The sequence below is a fragment of the Aquarana catesbeiana genome, linkage group LG03 (assembly GCF_042186555.1).
Source record: "Aquarana catesbeiana isolate 2022-GZ linkage group LG03, ASM4218655v1, whole genome shotgun sequence".
Lineage (NCBI taxonomy): Eukaryota > Metazoa > Chordata > Amphibia > Anura > Ranidae > Aquarana > Aquarana catesbeiana.
In genome coordinates this window covers 86,360,628-86,386,020 of record NC_133326.1, presented here as the reverse complement: position 1 = coordinate 86,386,020, position 25,393 = coordinate 86,360,628, and the positions used below count along the sequence as shown (strand labels likewise).

Sequence of the window (25,393 nt, the reverse complement as noted above, 5' to 3'; positions counted from 1 at the left end):
ATGATACATAGCATGGCAACATTTACCAGCTTTAGTTTTAAAGAGATAGGTGTTATACATCAGCTGTAAAATACTGGTTACTGTTTTTCTGTGCATCAGAACTGCTGGATTAGACCTGCTCTCCACTGCAGATGTCAATCACCATGAGCATTATTCAATAAAATGATGCTGTACATTGTAAATCATAGAAACACATATGATTTTCACTGTTATTTTTTAAGGCAACCTTGTGGTTGTTTTACAGCACATTTGCGTTACTTTATTAAACAAAGCATTTCACTTACATTTATGAAGAACACAGTGCGGCTATTTGCAAATAAACACATTCATTGCATGTGAAATAACTTGCCTCAACAAATCAGAAGGTAGTGTCCTAACAGAATAAACACAGGGTGCGCTGCATTTACCAGCTCACATGTTCATTGCTAGCACTTGTTTACTGATAAAAATAAATTACAGATTACTTTTGTTTTGTACATTATGCAAAACATCCTTAGGCCTCATGCACATGGGCAGAAAAAACATTGCTTATGGAAGCATGTTTTTTTCATTTTTTTTATTTATGCCTCTGAATGCAGCTATATTTTAGCCAATGTGAATACACACCTATAAGCACAAGTAATTACACTCAGAAACAAGCATTTATTACACCTCCTGGTATAAGGATCCAGCGTAGAATGTGTCTTTTACTTTTACTAAACATTTACTGCATTGATTCCCAGAGCACTATGGTCTATCTGAAGAGAACATGGCAGTAAAACAGGCTTTTTACAACAAAAATGCCAAGAAGCTTCAGGAAGAATGTAAAAATCAGGTTAAAGCTGCATCTGCTGGTAGAAAATAAGTTACATGGTTACAATGCAAAAATGTATTTACCTGGCTAAAAAAAATAACTTTGCATAAAAATTAGAAATGCATCAAAGTGCTCCCCCTTTAGCCAGAAAGGAATCACTTTAACACAGCTGACTAGCTTGAACAAATATTGCAATTTATGCAAACCAAGAATCCTTGTTTATGCAAATATTTGTTAGAAATATGTAAGGGTGTATAGCAGTGTGCATAGGGTTAATTAAGAATTTAAAGTTACAAGAACACTCATTCCTGCAAAACAGTGCTTGTAATTCTTTAAGGACACCCTAGTCCAGTATTTAACAACCATTTTTGTGTTTGGGGTCTCATATGCATTTTCTCTCACCTATTATTGTCCACAGTTAATATTTATCAATAAAGGCATATATTACAAGATTGTCTCCACCTCTATGCCAGTATACGCAAAAGAGATGTACGACTTAACAGCTGAGGTTCCTGCACACCTCTTAAGCACAAATTTGAAGAGAGAGTTGGAGTCTGTCTGACAACAGTCCTATATATATAATAAATAGTCCTTTATTTGGTAAAAGATGAGCAATCTGGGACAGCAAAAAAAACAGCAGAACGCTAACGCATTTCAGCCAAATATCGGCTGTAGAGCTTTAACGCTCTTCTGCATTTATACAGATGATGCAGATCACTTTTCTTTTACCAAATAAAGTATTGTGAATGACTGTCATCAGACTCCAGCTCTCTCTTGCAGTTTATAGAGGATTAGCATTGTATCCACTGAATTGTGGGCTGTTTTTTAAAGTTGCAGAACAAGAAATATGTTTGTCTTCGTTTGGTCTTAACTAAGTAGGCTGCTGTTTTAAAGGGGAAGTATAGCCAAAGTTATACTGGCAGTACTTCTCCTGGGGATCACAGGAGTGCAGTTCATTCTGGTTTTCATTCAAAAGCCTGCTTTAAGCTGAAGTCACTCAGCTGGTCCAGACTCTGGATTGATCCCAACTTTACAGTCAGTATCCACCCAGATGCCTGGACCGGCAGCTGTCTCAGCCTCTCAGCAAGCCGCTGGGAATCTGAGTCAACCACTTCTGCTCCCTCCACAGCCCAGCGATCAAGTGAGCGCTGGAGGAGCAGAGAGCTGGTGACTGACGGTCACTGGCTCTCTGCTCACTAAAGGCTGAGAACCGAGCGATCAATGGTCCTTGATCGCTCAGTTCTGAGTCTTAGAAGCAGCAGGGGACAGATGCATACATATACACATACATCTCCTTATTCGACTGTATTTACTAAATGTAATATGTCCTTGTGATTTGTTGTGAATTTCTGTGCTCTAATCCAGAAAGGACTAGTGTCAGCATGATGTGGCAGAGGGTTGCGAAAACGCAATTTATTTATTTATTTCAGGTACTTATATAGCGCCGTTAATTTACGTAGCGCTTTACATATACATTGTACATTCACATCAGTCCCTACCCTCAAGGAGCTTACAATCTAAGATCCCTAACTCACATTCATACATACTAGGGACAATTTAGACAGGATCCAATTAACCTACCAGCATGTCTTTGGAGTGTGGGAGGAAACCGGAGTACCCGGAGGAAACCCACGCAGGCACAGGGAGAACATGCAAACTCCAGGCAGGTAGTGTCATGGTTGGGATTCGAACCAGTGACCCTTCTTACTGCTAGGCGAGAGTGCTACCCACTACACCACTGTTTGTCATTCAACTGGACTTTTTGCTCTAAACTTAAAAAAGACCTTCAGAGATTCTGTGGTGGTTTTTCATTAATAAATGAAAAAGTGCCCTGGATGTTTTGTGGGTCTAGAAAAAAAATGGGTACAAATCCACACATTGCTTTCAAAAGTCTAAAGATGTAAAAACACTCATTATTACATACAGTGCCTTGAAAAAGCATCCATTCCCCTTGAAATTTTCCACATTTTGTCATGTTACAATCAAAAACTTAAACGTATTTTATGTGATAGATTAGCACAAAGTGGCACATAAATGTGAAGTGGAAGGAAAATGATAAATGGTTTTCAAAACTTGACTTGAGATCAGGGCGGAGGTTCACCTTCCAACAGGACAACAACCATAAACATACAGCCAGAGCTACAATGGAATGGTTTAAATTAAAGCATATTCATGTGTTAGAATGGTCCAGTCAAAGTCTAGACTTAAATCCAATTGAGAATCTGTGGCAAGACTTAACTACTTCCCACCCGGCCAATGTACATAAACAGCCGGGTGGGCACTCTCTCCTTCTGAGTGGAACGTCCCTCAGAAGGAGCGGGATTGCACGCGTGCCCGCGCAGCGGCGCGATCCCGATGCACTTGTGTCACCCGGACACGGCGCATCTCGGATCGGCAGGAGGGCTCTGTGATTGGCCCTCCTGATCACATGTCGGCCATGTCCAATCACAGCAGTCATGCAGCCGGTTGCTAGGCGGTCAGCTGTCCTCTCCTCAACGGAAGTTGTCGCTGAGGAGAGGAAAGGGGATCACTGCAGCCGGCTGATAATCAGTGAGTATGAGCTGTTTTTTACAGCTTTTTACTCACTGATCACCAACCTAGTGTCAACACACATGTCCCCACATAATGTAAAACACACATGTCCCCAAAACACATGTCCCCAAAACACATGTCCTCAAATAATAAAAAAAGCTGTCCCTCACATGTCCCAATGGTAATCTGCACACATATGTAAATCACCTGCGCACATCTGTACACGATCATTTGTGTACATATGTCCGTGATCACACAAACCAATTCTTATACACTTAACAGGATTTTTTTTTTTTATCAAAAACATGTAGCAGAATACATTTTGGCCTAAATTTATGACAAAATTCGATTTTATTGGATTTCTTTTAAAACAGAAAGAAGAAAATATTGTTTTTTTTTTCCAAATTTCCGATATTTTTGCGCTTATATCGCAAAAAAAAAAAAATGGAGTCGTGAATAAATACCACCAAAAGAAAGCTCTATTTGTGCAAACAAAATGATAAAAATTTAATTTGGGTACAGCGTAGCATGACTAAGTAATTGTCATTAAAAGTGCGAGAGCGCTGAAAGCTGAAAATTGGTCTGGGAAGGAAGGGGGCAAAAGTGCCCGGTATTGAGGTGGTTAAAAATGTATGTTCACAGATGCTCTCTATCCAATCTGACAGAGCATGAGCTATTTTGTAGAGAAGAATGTGCAAAAATATCACTCTCTAGATGTGCAAAGCTGGTAGAGACATCCCCAAAAAGACTTGCAGCTGTAATTGCAGCAAAAGGTGGTTCTACAATGTATTGACTCGGGGGGGCTGAATATAAATGCACACCACACTTTTCACATATTTATTTGTAAAAAATTTTGAAAACCATTTATCGTTTTTCTTTCCACTTCACAATTATGTGCCATTTTGTGTTGGTCTATCACATAAAATCCCAATAAAATACATTTACGTTTTTGGTTGTAACATGTCAAAATGTGGAACGTTTCGAGGGGTATGAATACTTTTCAAGGCATTGTACAATATGTTTTCTGACAGTGCTTGTATTATTCTACAGATTCCCAAAGTCTAGTGTTTAACAACCATATACATTTTGGGGGTCACACTTGCAATTTCTGTTATCACCGAATGGTCCTGGTTAATGTTTACTGACAAAGGATTAGCATATTTTTAACTTTATTATTGATTAATCTCGTGTTCATTTGGGACAGTCAGAATTCTAGAATAATAATACCAGCTTTGCCATGGTGGCTTGTAAGTTGCACAAGATAGTACTGTGCAGGCTCAAATTTCAGTTCTCAGGTCTGAGAGAATAAAAAGTTTTGTGATGAAATCACTATTTACTGTATATCATGGCCTTAAAGTATATATAAACTCCAAAACAAAAATTAATTCTGTTGCAGCTTACCAGTCCATAGCTGCAATGGCTGCATTAGTTTTCTCTTTTTCCCCACCTTTTCCTTTGTGTTCATTTTGTGATCTGGCAAGTGCATCTGTTCTTTTTTAATTTCCATACACAGACCAAGCTGTATAACAAAATTGGCAGATAGAGGGTTGGGAGAACCCATTAATAACAAAAGGAAAACAATCTGTTTCTGAAACTGCTTAAAAATGTGTTGTCTGGAGTTTAGCTTTAATTTGTTTGTCACATATGTAAAGTCCATCTAAATCTACTGGTCTAACACGACCCTCTCCACTGGTTGGCAGCACTGCTGTCCAATAATGGCTATGTTGCTCTTCCATAGATAGAGTGGAGAAGAGAGTGTTGCCACCGTAAGACTAAACGGCCAGATCACCAGGTTAAAATAAAGGAGAAAGAAAGCCTTAAAAAAATAGAAAAACAAACGTAGGCAGCACATCTAATGTTTGGTAAGCTGCAATATATTACATTTTTGGTTTTGGGTTTAGATATGCTTTATGAGTTGTCAAAGTCTTAGAATTTGGCTGCATGAATGCATCTTGTAAACTGTCAGTTAAGCCTAATCTCAAAAACATGTAAAACAAATTTCCAAATGACGCTAAATGCATAGAAATGTTGCCTTCGTTTAGCGGAACATAATTTGACACCTGTATCGCCCTACAAAAATAAGGTCATATAAAGGTAGAAGTTAAACAGCTGTTAAGAAACATTAAGATGGACTCTTATTGATGTGCCATCATAGACCACAAGTGGTGTTCAGTACTGGAACTTATGGCCTTACAGGGCTTTCAGCCATATTGCTATTGGTCTGTCTCTTGACATAAATCATTCATGATGATGGGGAAGATATTGGGTAATTAGGGTTTTAGAACTTAAAGCCATTCTCCAGTCACTAAAAAAAAAAGAAAGAAAGGTTTGCAGCTATATATACTGTAGCCGATGACTTTTATTAATAGGATGCTTACCTGTCCAGAGATCCAGTGATGTACTCACCTGGGCCGGCTCTTTACTAGTCTTTGGGTCCTCAGCGCCACCATGCTGAGTGTGGAAAGCCCGCAACCACTGCACATGCGCAAATCATGCTACACTGTATGAATGGTCTCGCGGGTCCTGGGACCTGTAACGTCTCCTAGAAGGTTGCGAGCAGAGAGGGAGGGGGCGAACATTTGGTGGAATCACCCAGGTAATTTCAGAGGAAGTAGGGAATTTAAAAAAAAATTATGTTCCAAAAGTAGAAGGGTGAGGAGGAGGAAGAGTGAAACTTTGTTTTTTTCAGTGAAGTTCCGCTTTAAAAAATGTATATGTTTGCTATATATCTTTTAGTGGTCTTAACGAAGTGGGCTGTAATTTTAAATATTGCCTTATTTAAACACTGAAGCGCCACTCAAATATATATCATCATATCATCAAATATATATCATCCTTGAAAACGTATTCAGCTTCATTTTGCAATGGTCACAACATTAAGTGGGCATGACTGTTTTTAATAAGAGCTGCACTAGGTACAGTTTATATGTGCAGTAAATACATACCCTCGGACAGGGGTCTCCAAACTGCTGCCCAGGGGCTGGGTGTGACCTTTAGCGTGCCTTTATTCAGCCCTTGGGGAACTAATCCTTCCACTGATACAAGGCAGTATTCCTTCCACTGACACCAAGGACTGGGCACTATTCCTCCCACTGACACCAAAGATGGGCCACTATTCTTCCTACTGACACCAATGACAGGCCACTATTCTTCCCACTGACCGCAACAATATGGGACTATTCCTCCCACTGACACCAGAGACAGGAAACATATTCTCCCACTGACACCAATTATGGGGTACTATTCCACCAACTGACACTTATAATGGGTCCCTATTCCTGTTACTTACACCAATCATTTTTTTTACTCCTACTGACCACCAAGCTATGGCATTGTTTACTCCCACTAAGTGTCAGTCAACATGATTTAGCAGAGGGATAAGTAAACGTATACTAGGAGTACCCCATTTTGTTGTTAAAGTCAGGACTTATTGCTTTAAACAATAGACAAAAAATAATAATTTTGAGATTATTTGATGGTTTAACCCTGACTAATGATCCAGCTGCCTAGTTGTACTGTAAACTGAAGAGACCCATACAGCCATCTCTGTATCAATGCTACATAGGAGGCAGAGCCATCTATAAATCAGCATTACACTGGAGGCATGTCTGTTAGATCCACAGAACCATCTTTAAATCAGCATTGCATAGGAAGTACGTTTGTTAGACCCACTTAGCCATCTATATACCAGCAGTACATAGGAAGAATGTTTATTAGGGGTCAGCTTAACCACTGGAATATGTGTTTTCCATACAAGATGCTTATGAACCTTCAAGCCCATTTATCACAGGCAGAGAACAAAATTGTGTACAGCATTTTCTACAGTTATGAGCAAGTTATAAGCAAAAGGCTCCTGACCAATACTTTCCATCCACTTGGTCATTTGATTTGGTTGTAGTACCTTCAGGTTATTTGCTGCAGTCGTGTATGTCCCCTAGATCCCTGAAATTTCTCTGGACCTGTTTCATTCTGTTAATTCTAATATGGTTATTAACAAAGCTGTTAAATACTGCCTTCCGCTTGTTTTCATACATAATGCTTGACATGCTTCTTTTTTTCAGTTTATGTTGTTTTAGAGACCAAAACATGAGAATGTTTTTTGTTCTGTATGTCATAACCCACCGTATTTTATTTAAAAAGGACATGCACTGTCTTATTTTCCTTTGTGTATAGCATTGTTTACTACTTATCCATTTGAATATATTTCTTGGATTTGCTTTGCATGTTTGTATTTTTTTAGTGTGAAGTTTGCAGTCATGATTTTTCTGCGGGAGTGTTTGAATGTAGATCAAAATTGTGTGGCATGGGTTTGATTTCCTGACCACTTATTGCTAACAAAAAATGTTCAGCACCCTTTTTATTAAGATATATTACTTTTCATTAACTATCACTGACTTGGTTTTTCCTCTGTAGATCAAGACTTCATCTTCCAGTAGAGCAAGTTAAAATTGGTAATCAGGTATGATTTGTTTTATTTTCTTTGTTTTTTACAGTTAAAGAAAAGCTACATACATTTTTTATTGTATTACACTCTTCTGACACATTTCAGCATTGAAATTTAACCACTTTACCCCCAGGCCAGTGCTGACATTTCTCACATACATGTAAAAATCTTCATTTTATTTTATTTTTTGCTAGAAAACTACTTAGAACCGCAAAACATGTGTTTTTTTAAGCAAAGGCCATGGAGAATACAATGGTGGGTGTTTCAATTTTTTATGTCACAATATTTGCACAGCGGTTAATTAGATGCAAATTTTCTGAAAAAAACCCTCAATGAATTTTAGTGAACACAAACTCATTATAAAAGATAATGTTATGACGAGTAAATAGATACCAAACATGTCCTGCTTTAAAATTGTGCACACTTGTAGAATGGTGACAAACTACGGTACATTACATTATCTGTAGGCAGAGCTTTAAAAGCCTTTACAGGGTAACAGTTTAGAGTTACACAGGGGGTGTGGTGCTAGAATTGTTGCTCTCACTCTAAAGTTCATGGCGATACCCACTGTTGCCAACCTCCTGCATCATTTTTTTACTGAAAAACATGGACAATTTATTGATGGAACACATTTTTTATTGGCAACCTGAAAAATAACAGAACTCCAGTATTTAAACAGTATAAACACAATATAGAAACACTGACAATACACATAACAAGTAATTTGTCTGGTTTACACTTAAAATGTCAACACAGCATGCCAAATTATCATCCCCTGATATTTACAGATGGTTGTTAAACAATCTATGATTTTTATAAGCTGTCCAAAAATTTACTGATGGTTGGCAACCTTGGCGATACCTCACGTGCGTGGTGCAATTGCATTTACATATGCATGCAGGGCCGACAGAGCGTTGACATTTGTGCAGGCGGATGGGGACGTTTAATTTTTATTATTATTATAAATAAATCAGGCGGTCACCTTTTAGGAAAAAATAATAAATGGACATATTCTTGCAGGAAAACAATTTGCAATTACTAGTTTTTCTACAGGAACATGCAAAGCATTTCACCTACAATCAGTGGTTTAGGGGTGTAATATCAGGCTCCTGTGCACTCTCCCCTCAGCTTTCTGCCTGTCGCTCTGTACAGGCTTTCAGTTCAAAAGCTGGAGGAAGAGTGAATGGACTGCAAGCACCCTGATCAGCATGCTTGTAGAGTATTGAGAATTACAAGTCTGTCTGGCAGTGACATTTACAGATTGCTGTGAATGAATGATAGGGCTGTGCACAGAGTTTAAATGTGACAGCGACTGTAGGGGAGAGGATCACCCGCCGGCTGTCACAAGGATAGGGAATCAGGGGAAGAGGTGGGCAGGAGCTGGAATGGGTGTAAGGTGAACTTATCCTTTAATGCACACTTCTTGCATCGTAAAGGAACCTTAAGCATAGAAATATGGGCTGCTATTTGCATGCTCCATGTCAAATATATCACATGCTGCACCAGGCAGGATCAGGCCCCATATTCCACAATTACATCCTAGGCGCTGGCTTGGTGCCTCTGCACCAAAGTAATCAGTTTTCCCAGCAACGGGAATATTGCATGCTGAGATGCAAAATAATATTTTTTATTATTAATATTATTTATTTGTATTGCGCTAGGCATAGTGCTTTCTCATTTTGTTTTGGGAAATTGCTGAGCCAAGTGCAAAATGTGTCAGAATAGAATTTGTTCCTGCTGCCCATTTTAAAAAAGGAAGAAAATAATTTTGCACCTTTTTGTGTGTTGTATTCCTGTTGCTGGCTCAGTTGATTGCATGCTCCATTGCTGTCATCTTAATGGTTGCTTCACTACCTAGTGATCAGACATGCAGGACAGGAGTTCATAAATTTACAGACTGGACTGGCTGGGTGTGTTTTCCAGGTCAGTGAAGAAAGGAGTATGACGATGGCCCTAAACCTTGCACCTTTTTGAAAATGAGACAAAAATGACAGCTCTTCTATTTCTTTCCTCAGTGTTTCTTTAAGCCCAGTATCTTGTTTTACAAAACAAAAACAAAAAAGTTTTAAATACACGAATTGCTGTTTTTCCGGACATATGATAAGAAAACATGGCTATCTGCAACTGCTAGCTTGTGCTTGTAATTCTGCGCATGAAAATGTCTTAACAGGTGCTCTGTTCAAAATTATGTTTCTTTCTGAAAACGTTTCACTGTTGTTTGCTTATGAGAAATCAATGCAAAGCATTGTCATTGCATGTAGGTTATTATGAATTTTAACAGATGTAGTTGTATACAATTCCATACTTCATTATTAAAACCTGGGGTAAAGCAAATTTAGAGCGGTTTCCCATGGCAAGGAATTCGTGTGTATTAGCTAATCAGCATCAGAAGATTTGTAATCCATCTGCACAAAAAACTATTGTTAGAAGGTTTCTATTCAGTTGAGATTCCCACCTACATCGTGAGAGGAATCCTCCCTATTGGGAACACAGATGACAGCAGAGACTACTAAAAAAACAAAGTGGACTTTAACTGGATCCTGCTTACAATCTATGGATTCTATAATCCTCAGCATAATACCCGTTTCTCCGTGAATGTTCTTCTAATAGGGAGCTAGATCGGTGTCGGCATTAGTGCGAAAACCTTAGCAACAATGGTATCCCTAAAATGATCTGTATTCACTTTGATCATATCATCATTCTGACAGCCAATCATAATGATCACATGGATTTGTTTAACCTGTTGACTCTACTGTGATTGTTACCAACTGATACAGTATGGAATGTGTTCACCAAATCCACCTGTTCGTTATCAGGTACCAAGTTGTGCAAATAAATGTCAATGTAAAAACTTGCTTCTAGTCTTCAAGCTGAAGTTTTGTGATTTTTATTTTTTTTTTAAGTAGTACCTGGAATGGTACTTGCCATGAATGAACAGTGTCCCATGTGCTGATGGCTGCTGTGTTTGGTCAAAATCTTATGTCCTCTGGCCCTGTATACTTTGACAAGGCCCTGTCACAGATGCAGATTCCCATATTAACCCCCTCAGCACAAGAAGATTACTACTGCAGGAGTTAATAAGAGCTGCTGCGCCTGCGACATGCATTCTTCACTTTTTTGCAGTGCACCCTGTTACACTCTAGAACAACAAAGGAAGTGCTACAACCCCAAAATCCCATAAGGATTGACAGGATGAGATAAAGACATCTGTGCCCGGGCCTACGTACTACTGAACTTACAAAATCCAGTGAAGAACGTAAAAATCCAGCACCGGGACGTCTTGGCATTAAACATTGATATATTATTTAATCCATCTAACCAGAAAAAATCAATTTCTAAAAATTTACAAGTTTCAGACTCCTACATAGGCCTTAGTCATAATGATGACTAAGGCCTATGTAGGAGGCTGAAACGCGTAACTTTTTAGGAATTGATTGCTTTTTATGGTTTGATGGATTAAATAAAGATATCAGTTTATAATGCCAAGACATCCTGGTGCTGAATTTTTACTCTCTTCACACTGTTAAACTATGTGGCCACTTGAAAGAGAATGGGAGGGTATTAAGCAGTGATAATGCAGATAACCCTCCCAAATGTTCATAACAACTATCCCTGTGTGGCTGCTAATTGTGATAATGATTCAATCGGGTCACTGCAGGCCAAACTTTAGCTACAGTACGTTTAATTATGATTTTATATGGGATGATTACATGGAAGATTTATTTTATTTTGGGTATAGGTGTACTTTAATTCTTCTGACTCCAGTTGTAATAGTGAGTTATCCCTTTCTGTGTCCTATATGCCTGGTCTGGAAAAAAGCAGAGACAATAACTGCAGACAATCTTCATCAGATGGCTGAACTCACCAAACACTTTATTATTGCATAAAAAAGGTTTAAGCAAACAATATGATTTGGTAGATGTTCGTGTTTCAAGATGGAAAGGGATATTTCTTTCCTAACCTCAATATGTGTCTTGCAGGAAGCATAGCAGGAACTTAGAATAAGGAATGGGGGAATGGCATAATAGAAAGGGGAGGATTTACAGAAAATAACTGCAAAAAAGATCACAGGGCAGCAGCATAACAATGAACAGATAAATGGAAAAACATAGGCAGTGTAAATGAGAATTGCATTGCCTATATACAGTAACTGCTGATGGTAGCACATGAACAATCTATTAAACGGTAACCTTGTGTAGGATCTTCTAGTCGACAGTGGCCTAAACCAAAAGAATAGGATAAAAATGATATTATACAAAACTGTTACGCAAAAACAGTATGTTTGCCCAGATGTGATTAACTTTAAAATGTCATGAGTTGACTACCCAGTTGAAAGCAGGGTTACCATGTGCCAATATTAATGTCTTTTTGTATTTGGTTTAAAAGGTAAAAATTATGATTTACTGTTCAGTTTGGTAAAAATGGGTTTGGTACTGATACTGCAAGTACTGTAGATAAATACATCAATAACTGCAGCGTTCTGCATTATTTTCTGCCTGGAATGTTGATGTTCTGTGGGTCTGACCATTTGTGCATGCTATGAATGCCAACTACATTGATTAATGGATTGTCAGAAACTATTATTCTAGTAATGTCAGTGTTGAAAAGGTACGTCTTTTGAATCTTTTAATTAGAAAGTGCACCAAAATGATGAACTCATATACTTTAAAATTCAGTGTGAATATTTCTATATACATTAGTCACATTTTAGAGGTCTTTGTTTTTAGTTTCTGGCCTCCTCCTAAAAATAATTCTAATGTATGTGGAAATGCATTGCTTTCTTCACAGGTCTTCAATGAAATTATCAAATTAGCATTTTTAACTAAGGTTTTCATATTTTCAGGAAGAAAACACTGACTCAGACAATTATGCAGTAACAGTTGAAAGGTAATTTGTTATGACATCTTTAAATTCAAAATCCAAATGTCTGCTCAATTATTTATAGTAGATCTAAACCATAAGTGGATGACATTTAGTTTGTTGAAGCTCTGGGTATCTTTTTCACCAAACGTTCCCAAGTAATAAATCAGCAGGTTTTATTTTAATAAAAGCCGCAGATTTAAATAAATGGAAAACAACTTTTGAAATTACATTGTTATGTGAATGTCTATGACATTCTAGTGGTTGTGTTTAGATCTACTTTAATGTACTCTGCGTATGAACCTGTTTGTTTACTATTGCAGTTGTGTGTTTAAAGGATTCGTTCACCTTTACTGAAAAAAAAAAAAAAAAAAAAAACTGCCTATGCAGATATGGTGTGGCTGTAGATAACAAATTGTGCTTTGACCAAAGTTGGATAATACTGTTGCTATAAGGTGTAGGCCATTTACATACTTCCTAAATTCTGGCCAAAAATCTCCCGGAGATGGCATCCCCCTGTACTGCCTTGTTACTAGGACATTGCTAAGACACTCCTATTCATATCTGTTCACCCCCACCATCACATGAGCAAGCTCATTTTCTGATTCAAACTGTCTCACTTGCTCGTTCTGTCCCCTGACACATTAGCAACGCTCTGAACTCAGCATTGTGAGCTCACTCCTGTGATGGTGGGGGTGAGCAGTAACAACTGGGAGTGTCTTAGCAACATCCTAGCAACAAGGCAGCATGGAGTGATGCCATCTCTGGATGTTTTCCAGTCAAGCTTCAGGAGGTACGTAAATTGGCTACACCAGTCTTCCTCAACCTTTTCACCCCAGAAGAGCCCCTAAAATAGTTTTCAGGTCTTGAGGAACTCTTACTTAAGAAAATTAATTGGGGGTCTATGAGAAAAATAATAAAAAGGAAATAACCGCGCTAAATTTAAGTGAAACACGTGAAACAATCTCCAAGACTTCCGTGAGGAAGTACATATATAAATACAAAAATGTTGAAAATTATTAACAATTAAATTATGAAAAGTACATGGGTCAACACATGTATGTATAAATCAAACATGAGTGTCCATATGTGATATTTGCGAATAAAAATAAGTGTCCATATATAGTAATAGAAAATAAAAATGTGAAGTAATGATCTGAAAACAGTCCAAGAAAGACCCCTTGGATGAATCCAACCAGAGTCAATGGTGTAAAAAATTTGAGTGACAACCCATACAGTATCCGCAAATACCCAATAATTGTGCTTACCGCAAGGCAAGCGTACACCAGCCTGTATCACGTCTTGGGTTGGAGAATCCAGATGGTGCTCTTAGACTGTATACATCGTAGCTGAAAGGATGCAATGAGGACACCAAACTTCCATCTCATGGACATGTAAATAAAAGGAAACTGGCCATAGTGTAATACTGCCAAACTAGTTAAAGTTTATGTTCAATAGCAGTATGAGAGATCCATTGGCGTTCTGGACTGCTTGCGTCAGGAACCGGGGGATACAGCAGAGACTCCAAAATGACATCTCACAAGCATGTAAATAAAAAGGAACTGGCCATAGTGTAATACTGATAAAAACGATTTAATAGATAAAGGTAGAAAACTCACATGAGTATGTAAAACTACAGCAAACAGCCGGCCGGCATAGCGAGCACCCGTCCACACTGAAAATGGCGATGACGTCAGAGCGTCAACCTCCCGACGTACGTTTCACCACAAATGGCGTCGTCTGGGGAACGGGCGACGCTCTGAATCATCGCTCTAAATAGTGTACAGCTGAGCTGTGATTAGGGAGAGGCGGCTCGTATGGCAGTATGAGCTGTGGTTAGAGAGAGGCGGCTCGTATGTCTTCCTTCCGCTGCTAAGATCTCAGAACGAGGCGTGGTTTGGCTGTACACTATTTAGAGCGATGATTCAGAGCGTCGCCCGTTCCCCAGACGACGCCATTTGTGGTGAAACGTACGTCGGGAGGTTGACGCTCTGACGTCATCGCCATTTTCAGTGTGGACGGGTGCTCGCTATGCCGGCCGGCTGTTTGCTGTATTTTTACATACTCATGTGAGTTTTCTACCTTTATCTATTAAATCGTTTTTATCAGTATTACACTATGGCCAGTTCCTTTTCATTTACATGCGTGTGAGATGTCATTTTGGAGTCTCTGCTGTATCCCCCGGTTCCTGCCGCAAGCAGTCCAGAACGCCAATGAATCTCTCATACTGCTATTGAACATAAGCTGTGGTTGGCTTGCCTTGCAGCCTTGGACTGTTTTCAGATCATTACTTCACATTTTTATTTTCTGTTACTATATATGGACACTTATTTTTATTCGCAAATATCACATATGGACACTCATGTTTGATTAATACATACATGTGTTGACCCATGTACTTTTCATAATTTAATTGTTAACAATTTTTAACATTTTTGTATTTATATATTTACTTCCTCACGGAAGTCTTGGAGATTGTTTCACGTGTTTCACTTATATTTAGCGCGGTTATTTCCTTTTTATTAGTTATTTTAGTGCACATCTCACTGTTTAACTGCTGCTTTTTGGGGGGATATTTTCTATAGGTAGCGCAGTATTTTTTGGGGGTTTTTTTTCTATGAGAAAAATGTCACTTACATTGGTAGTCAGTAGTAAGAACTCAACCCTTACAATGCTTACAGTGGTGGTCAGAATGCCACCATTACAGACAGCTAAAAAGATAACGTGGTGTCATGCTGTTAGTTTTCTCAAGTGTTGCTGGCCCTGGAACTAAGAAGTCACCAGCAGATGGGCGGTCAATCAACCCTCACGGATCGAGCTCAAGGAACCCTGGTTGGGAATGGTTGGCCTACACCTATATCAAGGGTATTATCTAACTTTAGTCCAAGCTGCACAGTGTGTTTTTCTTCTACAGGAGCCCCTTACCTATATAGGCATTTTTTTTGGTAAACGTGAGCTAACCCTTTTAATAGTAAGCATGGATGTTGAAATATGTACAGTATTCTTTTTCCTTTTGGGGATTCCTTTAATGTTGCAGTAATTAATGTGCGCTGCTTGTGGTTCCTTTTACCTGTGATAGTCCTACCTATTACTTTAATGGTGATCTTTGTCTTTCTTTCACCTGTCACATAGCACTGCTGTGCTACAATGTGCATGTGATGCTTGTAAGATTTTTGACACTTTGTGATAGTTATGTCCACCAAGCAAACTACCATCAGCTTCCACTTGTTTGGCTGCAATAATTACCAGTATTGATTTGTAAGTCTTGCACATTTTGTGTGTTATATAACTGCACCTTGTTTTGCCAAGCTTGTGGTTTATATTTCAGCAAGTTTATAAACTAGAACAGCACAAAGTGCAATAAATAGCAGCAGGCTTTCAGAAATCCCTCTACTGGAGTCAGTTCATGGGTGAATGCTGGATGGGTGCTAAGGGACAGTGCACCTACATATGTATACATCAGTGACGGAAAAGTCACTGTCACTGACGAAAAAATCATTAGTGAAGGAAAAGTTCCTCAGTGGGGGCAAACACAGACGTAAAATCCTGACAAAAGTTCTACCCCGTCCAAAACAAAGAGAAAGAGATGGGCTTCTACATTACACTTACTAGCAAAAGTGTGCTTGTTCCAGTACAGGAAGGGTTGGGGATCTAACAGACTAAAGAAGTATCTTAAGGGACCATATACTCTAGAGAAGGATAGCTCAAAGCAAAATCTACATGAGCTGAGTACTGAGGGCTTAACATACATGCCTGGTGACTGGGAACAGAAGAAATAACACACATGGCCTGAGAAATGGGCATTGAGAGGTTATCAAATATGATGGGGACAGAACACTGAATGATTAACGCACTTGAGCTGGATACTGGGCATCAGGGTTTAAAGCGGATCTAAATTGTATATGAGTACCACAAACTGAAAACACTATTTATATCATTTTCTTCAAAACTTGTATTGCAATCTGTAAAGAATGTTACAAGATATGGTAATTACATACACGGACAGCAATTACATTTTAACATTAGATTTACATTTAGATTGATTCACATTTGTAACGTATATGATAAAAGGTTTGCTTGGTTACATTTTTGTACCTAGAAGCGTCACAGCTAGAGTTAGACATAAACATAATGCTGCCCAGATCAAAGGCAGTAACAGCCACTCAGTGTAGAGATAAGACTGCAGACTGAAGAGCAGGCATGCCATTAAGTTCTTGCAAATCATCCTAAGATAAGCACCCACGAATATTGGTATATCTCTAGTAAGTGGCAACTCTTTTTTAATATTCAGAGCAAACTCACCCATCCAACTGAATCTGCATGTTTTATTTTGTTGAGAAATCACTTTGAAAAACACCCCCTAGCAATTTCTAGCTGTGGTCATCCTAAGTAAGGGCATACAGTGTCTTGAAAAATTATTCATACCCCCTGAAATTTTCCACATTTTGTCATGTTACAACCAAAAACATAAATGTATTTTATTGGGATTTTATGTGATAGACCAACACAAAGTGGCACATAATTGTGAAGTGGAAGGGAAATGATAAATGGTTTTCAAAATTTTTTTACAATTATCTTAAAAGTGTGGCGTGCATTTGTATTCAGCCCCCTTTACTCTGATACCCCTAACTAAAATCTAGTGGAACCAATTGCCTTCAGAAGTCACCTAAGTATTAAATAGAGTCCACCTGTGTGTAATTTAATCTCATTATAAATACAGCTGTTCTGTGAAAACCTCAGAGGTTTGTTAGAGAGCCTTAGTGAACAAACAGCAGTATGAATGCCAAGGAACACACCAGACAGGTCAGGAATAAAGTTGTGGAGAAGGGTTAGGTTATAAAAAATATCCCAAGCTTTGAACATCTCACAGAGCACTGTTCAATCCATCATCCGAAAATGGAAAGAATATGGCACAACTGCAAACCTACCAAGACATGGCCGTCCTCCTAAACTGACAGGCCGGGCAAGGAGAGCATTAATCAGAAAAGCAGCCAAGAGGCCCATGGTAACTCTGGAGGAGCGCAGAGATCCACAGGTGTTGAGGTGGGAGAATCTGTCCACAGGACAACTATTAGTCGTGCTCTCCACAAATCTGGCCTTTATGGTAGAGTGGCAAGAAGAAAGACATTGTTGAAAGAAAGCTATAAGAAGCCCCAACACTGCACATCACCCTGAACACACCATCCCCACCGTGAAACATGGTGGTGGCAGCATCATTTTGAGGGGATGCTTTTCTTCAGCAGGGACAGAGAAGCTGGTCAGAGTTAATGGGAAGATGGATGGAGCCAAATACAGGGCAAGTCTGCAAAAGACTTGAGACTGGGGCAGAGGTTCACCTTTCATTGGGACAACGACCCTATACATACAGCCAGAGTTACAATGGAATGGTTTAGATCAAAGCACATTCATGTGTTAGAATGGCCCAGTCAAAGTCCAGACCTAAATCCAATTGAGAAGCTGTGGCAAGACAGAAAATTGCTGTTCACAGACGCTCGCCATCCAATTTGGCAGAGCTTGAGCTATTTTGCAGAGAAAAATGGGCAAAAATGTCACTCTCTAGATGTGCAAAGCTGGTAGAGACATCCCCAAAAAGACTTGCAGCTGTAATGACAACGAAAAGGTGGTTCTACAAAGTATTAAATCAGGGAGGCTAAATACAAATGCACGCCACACTTTTCACATGTTTATTTGTAAAAAAATTTTAAAATCATTTATCATTTTCCTTCCACTTCACAATTATGTGCCACTTTGTGTTGGTCTATCACATAAAATCCCAATAAAATACAATTACGTTTTTTGGTTGTAACATGACAAAATGTGTAAAATTTCAAGGGGTATGAATACTTTTTCATGGCACTGTATGTTTCATGTAGCATTTTCTTCCTGGAATCCATCTGCCCTTAGCTCAGGCATGCAGTTAGGAGGTGTGCTTATCTGAGAAAGCCCCTCTTCTCTTGAAGACTCATGGGATGTATGACATAATTTTGGCCTAGCCCAAATCTCAAGGAAACAACTGAAGAAAGGTTAAAAAAAAACATGTTTTAAAACAAGTAAATATAATATACCTTCCTTTATATTACTCATGCTAGCAGCATAAGGGTTAAAAATAGTGTTGATTGGGAGAGTTTAGATCTGCTTTAATTCTTATTTGCTGGAGCCAGAATACTGAGGGATAGATGCACACACGTTGAATATTTGACACCAAGGAGCTGATGCAAATGCCTTGAAGCAGATCATACACTGCAGACAGGTCATTAGTGGGCACATTTTTTTAAGCTAGGGGTATAAAACTTAATGGTATTTCTGTGTTAGCTGATATTAACAATGTACACTGATTACTGACTTCTGTCGTTTCACTCCAACCTTTCAATTAATTTTTTAGAAATTTGTTTTTGAATATGATTTTTCAGTTCTTGTTTCAACATCAAACCAAAAACATTGGTGATAACTAGAACCCACATTTTCTCCCACCCCAACATCAGCCAATTGATCCCCATGTGTCAGTACTAGGTCTAGAAAATGATCACCTTGGGTTGGGCTTTTTACTGTTTTAGAGAAACTCTATTCATTGCCTCCATTACATCCCAGCTCCTGCTTGTAATAGCAGTTTGAGAATTCCAGTTATTGTCAGGCATGTTGAAGTCGCCCATAATATTGTACCAGAACATTGTATAATATATGGCCAGCCTGAGGGAAGATTCCTCTTTGGTTGGAAGGCAACCCCCAGAGACTTTACAACTCCTTTAAGGAGAAAGGAGTGGCTGATTTTCTTGCTATGTGCTAATTGCTAAAGGCTAAAAAAAAAGAAATATTGTGATTAGGCCAATTCATCTGACTGTCCTTAGGGGGATTAGGAATTATTATAATTTTTATATAATGTGTGACAAAATTGTCTCCAGTAGTACTGGAGTTTTATTTTTCCCTTCTTTGGCGCAAAAACAGCAGGAGTTAAATGAAGGCTGAAATTGATGGTCATTAGTCTTTTGTTCAATCTGATACCTATATAAAGAGCAAGTACTGTATAACTTGGTAACATTAATTAACCATTTGTCAAACTAAAAGATTGAGTGCAGGGTATAGTGTGGTATTTTCCAATACAAAAATTACTTAGCAAAGTTGTGTTATAGAACTGGGTTTTTCTGCTTAGAATCTTAATGTATGTTTTCTGAATGTTGTGTCTCAAGAACAGGAAGCGTGGGGAAATCTCCCCTAATGGGACATGGCAAAAAATCAAACTGGGGTTCTAACCTATGCCTGCTGCAGGAAAAAAAATTTGGTCTTTAGATATGCTTTAATTATATGGCCCTTTTTTTTACGAAAATATTTCATTTTACGTTTGTATATGGTGTTAATAGCTTATCACTTGATATAACAAGAATTTGTGACCAGTTTTTGTCAGATCTAATAAAACAAATGCTGCTCATGAATAGAGAATGATTAAATTGCTGGTATTACTTGTATCTTGAGTGGATGTCTTTGCCTTTATTTACTGATTTATGTTGTTGTTTTTTAGCGTAGAGAACAAGCTCCCAACTGAGGCAACCGAAAGTGAAAGTGATGCATGTGGAAATAGTAGGACCTCCCAAGGCCAAAGAAGCACATTGTTAGTTAGCAGTGAAATTAATAATCTTGAGCATGTAGATGTGACCACTGAGAGTTCAGAAAGCGGTTCTCCAGATCCAGAGGAAGCAGCTCAGCTGATGGATACAGACCGTAACGACAACATTGTCCTCACTGAAGAGAAGGGGCCTTGTAAAGAGCCTATACCAGAGATTGATGAGCCTTCTGATAACGAAGCGGCCATTACAGATGTTTATGAAGTAATGTCCTCTCCTATGGAAGCTGAAGATCAACACGATTTAAACCCTGATGATAATAGTATTGGTTTTGAACAGTTTTTAAGAAAGGATGCAGTAGACTCTGTAAGTTCTGATGTCAGTGAACCTAGTAGTCTACATTTGGATCCCTTAACACCTTCTGAGGTGTTGGAACATGAGACCACTGAGATATTGCAAAAGGGGGCAGTTAATGTCTGTATACAGACTGGATCAAATGATGAGAAAGCGGAAGAAGGTAAAGACAGCTGTACAGATATATCCAATGCTGTTCAAACTGAAAAAAAAAGTGAAGATGCTTTGTAAAAGATTGGGACATTCCAGGTGATGGATTATCCGCTACTGTTTGAATGCATGGTCAAAGATCCATGGACTTTATCTCCGAACACTGCTGAATAGTCACTGTGTTTTGGAGGCAAGACTTGGAAAACTTGATGACCTTTTTCCCTTACTGCTCTTAAATCAGTATTAGGAGTGAACATAACGGGGCAGCTAGGGAGGAAGGAAGGACAGTATGGTAATACATTTCGCTCTGACTTGATTATTCTTGGACATATAGATTTTGTATGCTTCAGTATCCTACCACAACTAAACAGGATAAATCATTAGTACTTTTTTAATGTTAAAAATTTCTATGGAAAGTATTGAGCTGTAACAGCTGTGATACTTTGAAAGTCAGTCAATTTGTTTAAGACTATACATCTAGTTTTAAAATATTTTACTTTGAAAAGTAACACATTTACACATCTCTGAACAGGTGTCCTGTCATCCAGCTGACCTTATTTTAAACTTTCAATGAAAGTGGAAAATACGTTGTTGACATGATTGTGTATATAATCTTAAATATATTTAGGAAATATTTCACATTGGCAGTTTTTTTTTTGTTTTTTTTTCTTATTGGACCAATTATTCCAATTAAAATCCAGAGAACATACAGGTGTTTTGACAGTGGCAAAGAGCATATCTATTGCAGTCCATGCTGCAGCATTGGGCCCGGAAGCATAGTGGACCGAGTATAGATGGAGAAAATGTGTTGCAAAGGTCTGATTTTTTTTTTTTTTTGTACAAAAAGGAATAGTATTAACAGATGAATACATTAATGTATACATAGACAAGAAACTTGTGCCACATTACTATACTACCCTGCAGTATTAGTTATAGGTTCAGAATGGCAGATGTTTCAGTAATAATGCCTTTAAGATTGAGCTTTGAATGCTTGGTCTCTGTCTTCTATAGCTGTGCCTATGGCAGGTGATATTAATGTGCCTATAGTGATGCCAGTAGTAAGGAAAACAGATAATGCAGTCTCCTTAGAATAATCAGTACGAATAGAAGCTTCAGTTTGAGGGGCCATCTTGTACAGTCATTAATATTGCTACAAACTCAATTTGGTGATTTAAAAGCTACTCTTAAATGGATGGCTCCCTTAAAAGGATGTAGGTAATGAGACATGCCAAAGGCAGAATAATAACAAAGGTAATATTTCTTATTTGTACATTACAGGACACAGGATCCTAGTCATGGAGCATTGGGTTATACAGCTACTCTCAGGTGATTGGACACTGGCAAACAAGGCTGTAAGGGAAGCCCCTCCCACTCCCAGCAAGTCTGTTTCTTTTTTGTTTGTTTTTTTGCTAGTGTCCTTTGGTGCATGGATATCTTCTCTTTCTGCTTTGAGAGAAGCAAACCTTTTTTTTTGCTTCTATCAGGCCTAGAGCTGCCTATTACCACTGTGGCTTCCATTTAGCAGATTTCTGGATTGGCTGACTCCTTGACTGCTTCTCAGAGTACTTTACCCAGACACTACTAAGAAGAAGAGCTTTGCTTCTTTGGCATCTAAAGCGGCGTTTCACCCAAAAATGGAACTTCCGCTTTAAGGGGTGGTGACCTCCTCACATGCCACATTTGGTATGTAAATTTTTTTGGAGGGGGGAGCGGATACCCAGTTTTTATGGGCATCCAGCTCCCACTTCCTCCCTGGGATCCGCGGCGCTGAAAGGAAGTTCACCTCTTCCCCCATCCCTCCCTGCAATCTTCTGGGACACGTCATAGGTCCCAGAAGATTGCCCGACCATTCGCAGCACGGCTCGCGTATGCGCAGTGCGTGCCTGGCTGTGGAGCCACATTCGGGCGCCCACAGTTAGAATGTTAGCGCCTCGGAGAGGAACGGGGAGAGGACCCTGGGACAGGTGAGTGATTATTAAAAGTCAGCAGCTACACTTTTTGTATGTATAAATGGGTGGAACTCTGTTTTAATCCTGCACTGGTGACAACATAGACATGTAGTTCAAATGATGAGTTAGCCGCAGGGTGCTATACTAGTCCTGGACCATGACAATGTTGCCTGGGATTACCCAGTCCCTGAAGAATCCCCTGTAAGGTATGTCCACTGGGAGGGCAAAAAGCTGGAGGGAACATGTCCCGGGGACTGCAAGACTCAGGGGCAAGTAGGGGTTATGTCTCTTTCAAGGAAGCCCGGGGTGCTGCTGCCCTAGTCCCTTAGGGGTGAATTTGGGGTGACAGAGCTGCATCTTCCTTTGGCTGCAGCCTGTGATGGGAGTTGCAGGCATTGCCCAGGAGGATTGCCCCCAGTCTAAGTTGGCCCTACAGTAGTTACTTCCTCCCAATGTCCACATGTGGTGCTGGGTTGCATGTTTTTCGGTCGCAGCCCATGATGGGCTTTTTTTTCCTTTGTAGTATCTGTGCGGGTCTGGGGATGTTTCTGTACCTGCATAGTCTAGTTCTCACCAGAACATGTTTGACAGACTCGTGCCTTTTTAGCCATTAGTGTGCAATTGGCTGGCACATAAAGGTCCTCCTCGTCTCTGATTCCTCCTGGCTACAAAGCAAAGATATCATTGGATGCTCTGGGATTTCTCTGCCAACAATGACTGGTCACACAAGCCATATACTCTCTCTTTTATTCCAGGTGGTACTCCATTAGATGTATGCTGTCTTTCCCTTGCCATTATTTTCCAAAGACCGCTTTTCTCTCACTCATTGCTAAAATCTTTTTGTGCACATCATTCACCCTGTATGGTGACTCCATGGTACTTCAACTTTGTTTTATCAGTTATTCAGAATTCTTTCTTCAGACTTATCAGAGATATCCTACTGTCTTTACTCACAAGGTTGCTTTCCTCATGACGATCACATCTGCAAGACGTGTTTCAGGGTTGGCGGCCTTATGCTTTAAGGAACCCCTCCTAATGTTACACAAAGATAAGGTTGTCTTACGGCTTAAGACTTCTATTTTTGCAAGGGCAGTTTCCTCCTTCCACCATAACCAGGACATTGTACTTTCTTTATGTCCTGCTCTAAAACATTTCTTTCCACTGTCTGGATGGGGTATGAATAGTGCAAGTTTTCCTCTCAGCTATGGCTGCTTTCAGTTGAATTCACTCTTTGTCATTCCTGTAGGTTCCCATAAGGGACATCCTGCTTCTTGTTCCATCATTGACACGTGGATTAGACAATTCATCAACATGGCCTACAGTCTGCAGACTAAGGTTATTCCCATTCCTGTTAAGGCATACCCTTTCAGGTCTAGTCGGGGAGATTTACTATAACTGGTGCACTAAATCTGTTGCAGCTGTGTTTGGTAGCCAATCAGCTTCTTACTTCAGCTTGTTCAATTAAGCTTTGACAAAAAAAAAGAAATGGAAGCTGATTGGTTTCAATGCAGTTGCAGAGCTGCACCAGATTTTGCACTCTTCAGTTTTAGTAAATCAACCCCAGTGTCTTGTAATGTACAATTAAGAAAATAGGATTTTTGATGTACCTGTACATTTTTTTTCTTCGAGTACATTACAGGACACAGATACCTTCCCTCTGTTATGATTCACTTCTACTTTCTTGCTACTAAACTGAGGCTTGCTGGGAGTGTGTGTGTATTGGGGGGGGGGGGGGGGGTTTGAAGCTGTCCCTATAGCTTTGTTTGCCGGTGTCCAATCACCTGAAGGTAAGCCACAGAACCAAATCATCTAATACTAAGATGTTGTGTCCTGTAATGTACTTCAAGAAAAGGATTTTACAGGTACGTCAAAATTCCTATTTTGATCGACAAACATAGGAAAGACTGACCATGTCATTTTTTTTTGTTGTTTTTTTTTTTTTTTTTTTTTTTTTTCCCTAATGTTCAGTCTTCAACTTTAGCATGTATATATGATCTCAATATAACCTGCCCCTAGATACTATACAATGCCTGGAATATTAAACTACTAGAATGTAGTTTTGAGAACATAGGATGGATGTCTTGTTTTCAGATGGGAATACTGTTTGCTGTAAATATCCATTCTTTTAGTAAATGTTTGCAACAAAGTTGTGCCTTTGTGGATATGTTCTTTTTTCAAACACACTGCGAGTATTAACTATTAGTAACACACACACCTAAGGTAACATCTTGTTGTTGTGATAACTTGCTGTTTTAAAGTGGAGTTTTCACTAAAAAACAACAGTCCTCTATTCATTAGACCCCAAATGCAAAATTGCTAGCTGACTACATAAATAAAAATTATCAATAAATAGTACCTATAATAGTAACATAGATCTCGTCTTACAGTTCTTCAGTCTAGGCACTCAAAATTCTGGGTGTCTCTAGGAAACTGTTGCATAGCCTCCAGGAAAGCCTGCAAATTCCAATTCCACAAATTTTCCAGGAAGCTGTGGGAAGACAGCAGCACATTCTTACCAGATTTTGAATCATCAGCTTTTCAAGGAGGCCGTGGGCAGGCTGTTTGATGTCTCTGGCACTTAGACTGAGGGTCTTGAAACCACAATATATGGAAGTGTACTTTTACTGTTTATTACTATTGGAAAGTAGTCCACTAGTAATTTTTGCAAGAAATGCAGATATACCTTACCTTTACGCTTTTCTTTCCTACCTTTTCTTTTTGCTTTGGAAGTTTTCTCTAGGACTGAAACAATTAA

At 39.0% G+C, this 25,393-nt stretch overlaps 1 protein-coding gene across 2 annotated transcripts in view; it reads left to right on the top strand.

Annotated features, from left to right (window-relative positions):
- The window catches only part of ZNF280D (zinc finger protein 280D), a 153,529-nt gene extending 128,745 nt beyond the window's left edge, over positions 1-24,784 (top strand). For both annotated transcript variants that reach the window (XM_073618781.1, XM_073618782.1), the window contains 3 exons: positions 7,739-7,784; positions 12,613-12,656; positions 20,143-24,784. In XM_073618781.1, the coding sequence (XP_073474882.1) occupies positions 7,739-7,784; positions 12,613-12,656; positions 20,143-20,770 (718 nt within the window). In that variant the 3' untranslated portion in view covers positions 20,771-24,784. The remainder of the gene's footprint in view (positions 1-7,738; positions 7,785-12,612; positions 12,657-20,142) is intronic.
- The last annotated feature ends 609 nt before the right edge of the window (positions 24,785-25,393 follow it).